The sequence below is a fragment of the Castor canadensis genome, chromosome 7, assembly GCF_047511655.1.
Source record: "Castor canadensis chromosome 7, mCasCan1.hap1v2, whole genome shotgun sequence".
In the NCBI taxonomy this organism is placed as follows: Eukaryota; Metazoa; Chordata; class Mammalia; order Rodentia; family Castoridae; genus Castor; species Castor canadensis.
The window spans coordinates 29,430,406-29,439,676 of NC_133392.1; the positions used below are offsets into that span (position 1 = coordinate 29,430,406).

General features: G+C 41.5%; 1 protein-coding gene and 1 long non-coding RNA gene across 3 annotated transcripts; one reads left to right on the plus strand and one right to left on the minus strand.

Annotated features, from left to right (window-relative positions):
• Positions 1-706: 706 nt before the first annotated feature.
• Positions 707-7,403, plus strand: Bloc1s2 (biogenesis of lysosomal organelles complex 1 subunit 2). 2 transcript variants are annotated; one of them, XM_020156317.2, is made up of 5 exons: positions 707-811; positions 1,189-1,305; positions 4,747-4,866; positions 5,586-5,690; positions 6,922-7,400. In XM_020156317.2, the coding sequence occupies exons 1-5, from the start codon at positions 757-759 to the stop codon at positions 6,951-6,953; spliced, it is 429 nt and encodes a 142-aa protein (XP_020011906.1). In that variant the 5' UTR covers positions 707-756; the 3' UTR covers positions 6,954-7,400. The 2 variants fall into 2 exon arrangements, with proteins under 2 accessions (XP_020011906.1, XP_073934641.1); XM_074078540.1 differs by having other exon boundaries at positions 780-917; positions 6,922-7,403.
• LOC141424762 (uncharacterized) lies at positions 4,902-9,235 on the minus strand. The gene is made up of 3 exons (XR_012449661.1): positions 9,021-9,235; positions 8,548-8,656; positions 4,902-5,147 (listed from the first exon to the last, which is right to left on the minus strand). It is a non-coding gene; the product is annotated as an uncharacterized lncRNA (long non-coding RNA).
• Between the last annotated feature and the right edge of the window lie 36 nt (positions 9,236-9,271).

The window sequence follows — 9,271 nt, forward strand, 5'->3', positions numbered from 1 at the left end:
ATTAAGTATTCTATACACTCAGGACACTTGTGAAACAGCCAAACACAATGAAGATAACCAGAGCGTATCCTCAGTCCTAAAGATGTTACCAGGTAAACTTCCTTTGGAAAAAGGCAGTATCCACTGAAGAGAAGTAGGTAACAGCCTGCAGTTTAAGAGGCAGGGGCCAACGAGTTGGTATTAATCTATGACATGGGGAGGGAGAGTGTTTAGGATACAGAACCAAGACCTGGAGGTTCCCTAAAGCCAGAACAAGAGTACCTGCAAAAGCATGGATATCCTGAGTATCTTTTGGTGACTAACCCCTACCAGGATGCAGCGTTTCTGGGGCGGAGACAACTGTCTTCAGTGACTTCAGTCAACAGGCCACTCTGGGTTCCACTAACCCCAGACAGGCTGTGTCGGATTCAAGCCAAAATGACAGCTGTGGGGTATGACTGCGGGAATGGGTGCCGCCTCAGTGTCAGACATCGTGACTCCCCGCAGCGGACTCATTCACGATAGCCTATCTTAGCTCCAGTTTCGGCTTTGTGCTTGCACTTTGTTAAACATCGTCATCTGAGGCGTGAATCAGAGAGACAAGCAGGATGGACGAGCTGAGATTGTTAAAAATCGTCATCTGAGGCGTGAATCAGAAGAGACATGCAGGATGGACGAGATGAGAACGCGGGGCGGGAGCGGGGGCGGGAGCGGGGGCGGGGCACTCCTGGTGCGCATGCGCAGACATCCAGCCCCGGAAGCTGCGCAGGGCTGGGCATGGCGGCGGCCGCGGAGGGTGTCCCGGTGACGCGTCGCGAGGAGCCGGCTCGAGGTACCGGGCGTGGATAGATGGAGAAGAAGTGGCCGGCGCGGGCTCGGGCCTCCGGGAAGGATCCCGGAATGGCAGGGCCGAGTGTGTGGTTGGCGGGAGTCGGCAGGTCGGGGGAGTGCACCTGTCTGTGCTGTCAGGCGGGCCACTGAGATGATTTGGCCGGGAGTTGGGGCTGGAGCGAGGGGCCGGTGCGGGAGAGCAGACCTGGCGTGTCAGCGGGACAAGGACGAAGTGAGAGACTTGGAGTCATGGCCAATGGAGAATGGAATAGGCTTGCTCGAATGAGGACAAGTGGGGAGGGATGTAGGAAAGGGCTGCTTTGACTGGATTAGGACCGGGTGCAGGGCAGGACACTCACTCATTGTCCCTTGGCTCAGACGATGCCGCCGTGGAGACAGCTGAGGAAGCGAAGGAGCCCGCCGAGGCTGACATCAGCGAGCTCTGCCGGGACATGTTCTCCAAAATGGCCACATACTTGACTGGGGAACTGACAGGTGAGGGGCTGATAGGGTTAACGCAGGTAGTGCTGTGCACCGCTCATTGGAGCTGGGTGTGGCTCTGCTGGGACTTGGGAAGTGCTTAAGCAGCATCCGCGTCACCATGCCCTGAGACAGGCCTACTGGAAGTCTGGGGAGGTCATGAATGGGAGGGAAAGAGCCCAATTCCTTCCCTGGAGGAACTAACGAACCGCTTTCAGAAACACGTAAGAATACATACTTAGTACAACTCTGCAGGCCTCTGTAGTGTAGCGATGAGAGGTGAAAAAATTAATATCTGGCAATATTAAGCAAGAAGTGCTTCCCTGGGAGAAGTGTATTGTGAGCAGGATTGTGAAGGGAATGAATGGTGGAAAAGACAGGACTGCTACAATCAGTGAATGGGATGGAACAAGCAAGCCATTTGTTTGACTACAGCAGAAGATGCGTTTACTGGGGCAAAGAGAAATGAAATTGAGGAATGGGAGTGACCTGCCGATTTTGGGACCTAATAGGTTGCTCTGAGGATTTGATAAATCACTAAAAAACTACATGGTTAATTTTTGGTTCGGTGGGTGTTCCAAAGTGGACACATGCCCTGCATGAGGAGAGTTGGAAAGTGAGCTCTGGTTCAGTATGACGTCTCATAAACACTTATATTCATTTCCCCAGGAAATTGCTGTGAGCTAAGTTTCTGAATCAGAATCTGTGAGAAAAGGCTTGATGCAGAAGATAAGGGGTTGTAAGTCACTAACTTATCAGCCTGATTATTTGTTTGTTCATTTGCTTGCTTTGAGCAAGAGAAACCAACTAACAATATCTAAATTTTTGGCTTGTCTCTTTGAAATTCTGGGAATTCTGGGAATTCCAAAGATTTGGCAATACTAATGCCCACTAGTGCACCATTCTTTTATTTTATTTTATTTTATTTTTTGACAGAGTCTCCCCTATATAGCAGGCTGGCCTTGAACTCTCAAGTGTTAACAGGCCTGGTATACTAATGCTCCATTCTTTTTAGGGGCAGTACTGGGGATTGAACTCAGGGCTTTGTGATTGCTAGGCAAAAGCACCCTATGACTTGAGCCATGTCCCTAGACCTAATGTCCCATCTTCCATGGGCTGTAATTGACTAGAGTTGAGCAGCTGCCTCCTTTAAAAGAACTGGTATGATTCAGTTCATCCCCCACTATTCTGTTTTTTCAACTTTACTAAGACCTAGTGTCTGTTGCCATTTAGCACTGTCCTCTTACTGTTGTTCTTATTAGATGTGGTGCAGATATGGTTTTCTGTACCAATACCTCTTTAAAAACTGGTAAAGTTAATGCCAGAATAAGGCTCACGTGCTTCAAGAAGTGTGAGGGAGCATATTTCTTTGAGGACGTGAATGATTTTCTGATGTGTTTAATATGCAAACACCTGACTTGCTTCACCCATTTACATTATTTTATTGCCTTTCGGTTATCTGAATGCATTTGAATGACCTTTGTTTTAGAGAGACTGTAATTTGACTGCAGTGAGAATGCAGATATGGAGAAGAGAGACCAGAGACAGATGAGCAATCATTCAGATGAAAAAGTAATGATAGTCTGAAGCCAAGTGAGGATGGTAAAAGGAATGGAGAGTGTGGGTACAAGAACATTACAGAGTTAGACTTTATAGGACTTGTTTCTGAGGTTTTAAACCTGGGTAGCAGCATCAACCAAAATAGGGAAGCTGGAAGGAGGAACCAGTATAAAAATAGTGTTTTCAGTTTTGGCTTTGTGGCTTGTAGATATTACTAGGACACACAGGTAACTTTCACATGTGAGTCTAGAACTTAAAGACTGATCAGAGCAGGATAAGCAAATTTTGGAGGCACTTGTGTGGTGGTATGAGTAGAAGCTGTGCAGGATGAGATTGCTTCTTAGGGGCCTACATTAAAATCTCAGGGAATGCCTGTATGGGGCAATGAATTTTTTGTAGTCCCAGGGATGAAACCCAGGATCTTGTACATTCTAGGCAAGTACTTTTATAATTGAGCTACATCTTCAGCCCTGATTAATTTGTTTTTAATAACAGTAGCCAAAGCTTCCAAATGATTTATTATAAAATTGATTTTAAGCAGATTATCATTCTCCATTATTGTCATGCTTATTTGCACAAATGCTTTTCTGAGTTTGGGAGAAGCTAGCATAACTCTGGGAATTCCCATGGGAATATGCTAATTATGTACACATCAGTTATGTGTGACAGCTGAGAAAAAATTGAGAGCTGATAGTTAAAGGAGTTTGATGAGAAAGGATCTGGCATAGAAACCCAAGAAGAGCAGTGAGAAAGATTAGAAAATCAGTATAGGGGTTGGGGATTTAGCTCAGTGGAAGAGCGCTTGCCTGGCAAGTGCAAGGCCCTGAGTTTGGGGGGAAAAAAAAAAAGGAAAAAAATAGAAAATCAGTATAGTATGGTACCATAGCACCAAGAAATAAAGATTTCCCAAAGAGAGGGAAATCAGTATCAGAGACAATGGAGAAATTTAGGGTGATGAGAACTAAGAAAACGCCTTGGGTTTGGTTGTAAGGGAGGCACTGATGACTTTAGAGCTGGCAATTTCTCTGGATTACAAGAGAAACCAAACTGCAAAGGTTTACATGAGTGGATGGTAAGGAAGAGGAAGTAGTGAATGTTAGCTACTATTTAAAATTGTTTAGCAGTGAAGTTCCTTGACTTACTGAGAAAATAACATTTAGCAGAACAGAGGTTGTGCTTTTGTGCTGGAGGAAACTTGAATGTATTTCTAGATGGAGAGGAAGGTACCACAGAGGGGAAAATACAAATGAAAGTAGATGATTGAAGAGAGGCCTGAAGAGATAGAAGGCTTTGGGATCAAGAAAGGCATTGTCTTGGCAAGAACAGAACCACTTCTGACACTTGGGAAGGTACAGAGAAGTTTAGAATAAGGCAAAGAGGTTGAAGCAGTTTATAGTAGTGGGTTTGGCTTTTGGGAAAATTGAAGCAGAGGCCACTTTATTTGAGTGGGGACAGGGAAAGAATTGAGGATATGAGATACAGATAAATGCTTTGGAAAAAAATCACTGCATAAATTAGAATATAGAATCATACACAGTAATAAGTTAGTTACTAAGAACAGGTGAGGCTATAGTTGATAGCATATATATTATGATGAAATCTTAATTATATTTTTTCATGCTGTATCTTAAGATACGAGTTTATCATTTCCCTTTCTAACCATGACCCAGAACCTTCTGGATCGTGTTTAGTTTAGATAGTTTATTGATTGTTGCCTGAGTTTCTACTCAGTCATCCAAAGTATACAGGCTGAGTATAAATACCATAAATCAAAAGTGGCCTCCTCCTTTAATATTCCCTGGGTCCTCCCTGGAACTACCACTTGTCTTAAACTTCCACATTCCAGTGATCCTCAAACAAATCCTAATGGTATCACATCTTCTGTTTATTTTAAAGCCACAAGTGAAGACTATAAACTCCTGGAAAATATGAATAAACTAACCAGCTTGAAGTATCTTGAAATGAAAGATATTGCTATAAACATTAGTAGAAACTTAAAGGACTTAAACCAGAAGTGTGAGTAATACTTTGTATCAGTAAACGTGTTTATATTTAAAGCAGTTTCTTTTATTTATTTATTTATTTTTATATATTATTGTTGTACTGAGGATATAAAACATGTTCTTTCGTGTTTGGGGCCAAGGAGAAGGGGATGGAACATGGAATCCCTGTCTTTTGGGAGCTCATTTCTAAAAGCGAATTACAAAGTTAAGGTGAATTTCTTCCATTTTGAAGATTAGCATGCTTTAGTGGTATAGTTATTTCTGCTTCCAAATCTTGATTTTATCAGCTTATTCCTAGAAGGGGAGAGGACAGAGGAGATTCTAGTGAATTGATTTAACAACAAAATCCATAAGGGACTGCTCTATAAACAGAAAAATCTATAAATGGAAAAGGCTAGTTTAGAGTGGCTGAATTTATTTTTCCATTGGCTTATATTTGTGTTCCTTGTCCCTTGGGGCATCCTTTCTTGATATGGGAGTACCCAAGAAACTGAATCAGTAACAGAAAGATTGCTGAAGAAATAATACATTAAAAAGAAAAGAAAATTAGTAGACTTCCTTTGAGTAGGTCACAATTGTGTGCCTGATTAGTTAGCTGCTGTAATGATGAGAGCCGTGTCACCCCACCTAGTTTGTCTTAGGCACAGCTGGAACAACAGTAGCATTCTTATTTTCCACTCTGTTACTACACCTCTTACTGAAAATATGTGAACATGTGGTTTGTTTTTAAAGATGCTGGATTACAGCCTTATCTGGATCAGATCAATGTAATCGAGGAGCAGGTAGCAGCTCTTGAGCAGGCAGCCTACAAGTTGGATGCTTATTCAAAAAAACTGGGTAACCATTTTTATTTGTCTTGATTTACTAGAGTACATCTTAGCTGGGCATAGTAGTACATACCTGTAATCCTGGCACTTGGGAGGCAGAGGCAGGAGGATTTTGAGTTTGAGGCCAGATGGGGCTACCTAGAGAGACCCTGTCTCAAAACAGTAACATTTCCTGTACTTAATGATTTGTCATGCACTGTTCTTAATGCTTTATTATTTTTTTATTCTCTCAATAATTTGTGAGATAAATATATTATATATATATATTTTTACTCCCATTCTATAGGGGAGGGAAATGTAGTTTAAGAGGTTAAATAACTTCTTAAGGATACAAAGCTAGTGAAGCACATGGGAAAGCCACATTCCAAATCAGGTCTGTTTGCTTACAATGCCCAAACTATTAATTGTGGTTCAGCATCATGCTGAACCATCCTTAACAATGTGTAGTCACATAGTCTTCAAAAATGGAATAGTCAATCAAATGTTTTCTTAAAGAATTACTTTGCCTTTAAGGAGAGTGTTGCTCACTGGCTCTGGCTATTATATCCCTGGTAGAAAATAATTTTTAAATCCTAGGTAATGGTTATAGATTGTTTTATTTTCATCATTGACAGTTGTTGACTTCTTTTAAGAGAGAGCACTATTTGACATGGGTAGTGGTCAACAATCAGTTTCACTATAATTACATATAGTCAATGTTTACTATATTTAGTAAATGTTTATAGTATCTTACCATGTAGAAGGGATTGTACCAGGCGCTCTTGATGGTTTTTTTTAAAAAGAGAATCTGTCACAGCAAGAGGCTGATTTGATAGCCTTTTAAATCTATATATCCTTCCAAATTGCTTTCTGGGAGTGAGGTGTCAAGATAAGAACATGAAAGGTGAAATGTAATATTTATGCTTCCTGAGGGCGCCATTCTATCCTAGAGGGTAGCTGGGATAGTGTCTTGAGAGGCTGTTTCTGGCATAGTAAGACTTCCTGATGGGTCAGTGCCAGTAGATCTGCCTTGTTCTGGTGGAGCTGTTTAGGCATGTGCTATTGACAAGATTAGAACTCTGAACTTGTTTTGGGCTCTCAATTCTGAGTGTGTATATTTGACTCCTTATTTCAATGATCTGTATAGTCAGGCGGATGATGACATTGAAGCTAACAGATTTTTAAATATGATAGACATATCTGCACTTGTCTTTATGAGAACCAGTTTTAAAAGATGTAATGCTTCCTTCTCTCTGATGCAGAAGCCAAGTACAAGAAGCTGGAGAAGCGATGAAAACCTTATTTCTATGGGATAAAGTCATTTTTAATGTGGAAGAATGTTTTATAACACCTGAATTCTAAGGCTGATGAATTGTCAAAGCGCCTCAAAAGGAATCTATACTGGTCATCCCAGGAACATCCCAGTGTTGGAAAAACTGGAGGACTTTGGCTGCCCTTGAACTTACTTTGAGGCAGTATCCCTCAGAAACTCACACTTACAACTCCTTACCTTTTACTTGAAGGCTTCATCACTCATTCAAAACAGAGACTCTCAGAGTTCAGGATAAGCCTGGGCTTGCCAGTAGAATCAAATGAGAAGATCTGTTTTTTCTGGTACTGGTTGATTACTTCATTTGTTTCTCAAATGGTCTGGTTTTTGAGTTACATTACTGTGTAAATTTTTTTTTTATTAATGATGCTAATGTACTGTTAAGATTCTAGATTAAAAAAGGAAAACAAAAACAAATGTGTTCTTTGCAACTTATTACCTTCTGAGTGTCAGTAATGTTACTTTTCCCTAGCATTACAAATCACAGGAACTCTTAAAACAATTCCAGGCCAAGTCTTAAAGACTGAGCACAAGTAGTGAAAGGAGTGTTTTGATAGCTTGGCATATAGGATAGGCCCCTCTTTGTCTCTTTTTTTATGTGAATCAGATGTCTGGGGTGGGACGACATCTTGACATGTGTTCCCTTTTGGAAATGTGATAAAGACAAGATGTGCATTCGTGCACGTCTTGGATGGGGACGTAGAGGCTGACATTCCTAATAAAAGTATTTTGTAACATATTTCCTATTTGTGCCTATCGGCTAAGAGTTGGGGTTTCTGGGAACCCTTTTACATTAAAGACAACAGAGGCTAGGGATTGTTAAACAACTGTCCAATATGGAAGAAAGGCAACCTTCCTTATCCAGAGTAGGGTGTTAGCATCTACCAAGGTGCCTGACGTACCCAATTCCAGTTCCAAAAGAGTTTGTTTCTATCTTCCTCACTTCATCTGTTCCAGACCCCATCATTTATCTCTACTCCTCTGGACTACTGTGGTCCCTTCTCATCTTAACTGTCTAACCCACCTCTGTGCTGCTGCCACTGCAGTCTTTCTAAAATGTGAAGTAGCTGCATTACTCCTGCTTAGAATACTAAGTGACTTCTTGTGGCCTCTTTGAAAAAGCTGGAATTCTTACCATGTAAGACTCTTACTAAAAAGAAAAGTCCATTTCCTGTTACTCCTACACTTAGCTATCTTCAGCTGCCTTAAACTACCATGGACTTTTTTATTTTTCGTGAACTTTTTATTTTAGAATAGATTTGGATGTATGGGAAACATAACAGAATTCCATGAGTGAGTTTTCATATCTTATTTCCTCATCTTGGAATTATATTACCTGTCCATGCTGGGAAATTTGTATTTTTTTTTTCTTCAAGATTCAGTCTTGCCACTCCTGGAAAGTGTTGTATTATTCAAAAAGTCGGGAAAAATGTATACTTAGGTTGCTGGCGAAGTGGGGGCATCAATATATATGAGGGAAGGACTTTGGTATTTCCCAAAAAAGCATTGTAGAAATTGTGTGGAAAGCCAGAGCTTTGTAGCTCACTCTTAAACTTACGTTTTATCGAATTGGAATTACTTGGGTGTCCCTTAGTTGTCAAGACTTCTCTTGTTTCCATGTATACACTGTTGCCTTCTGCAAATTGAACTCCAGTAAATTCAATGTCCTGAAAAAGAAAAACAAAAAGGTAGGTGGAGAGAGAGAGAGAGGGAGGGAAGAAGAGAGGGAAAGGAGGGGGGAGAGAGAGACTAGAGAGACAGACAGACTAGAGCTAGAGCCAAATTGAAGTGTGAAGTTTGGTTACTGAATGAAAACCGATTCCAGGTATAAAAATCATTGGAAGGAGGAGGCGGGAACAAATGCAGACCTTTAAATATGGATATGTATTAGGTGGTCATGTAGGACAATGTCCTTAATCTTAGGATATGCATGCTGTCTGCACTTCACATTCAAAAGATTCGGTGAGAGTAAAAGTGCTTAAGCACAGAGAGAGAGAGAGAGAGAGAGCGCGCGCGAGCAACTATACTGACTCTGCATCGAGGTGATGGCCATTATTCTTTTGAATTTTGGGTAAAAGGAAAAAAAATTTAAAGCGTGACTGGGCAGGGTCTGCCTTGGCCACCGGGTCGATATGAATAGATTAGGCTAGGTTAGGTAAGGGCCCCACATCGTGCGGGGAACCTGCTAGTAGCTAATTGTTTCTTTTATCCGCTTCCTCCCTCCACCTCTCTCCAAATTGAAGGGAACCCAGTAGCGAAAGGCTTATGTCCCTCCGCGCTCG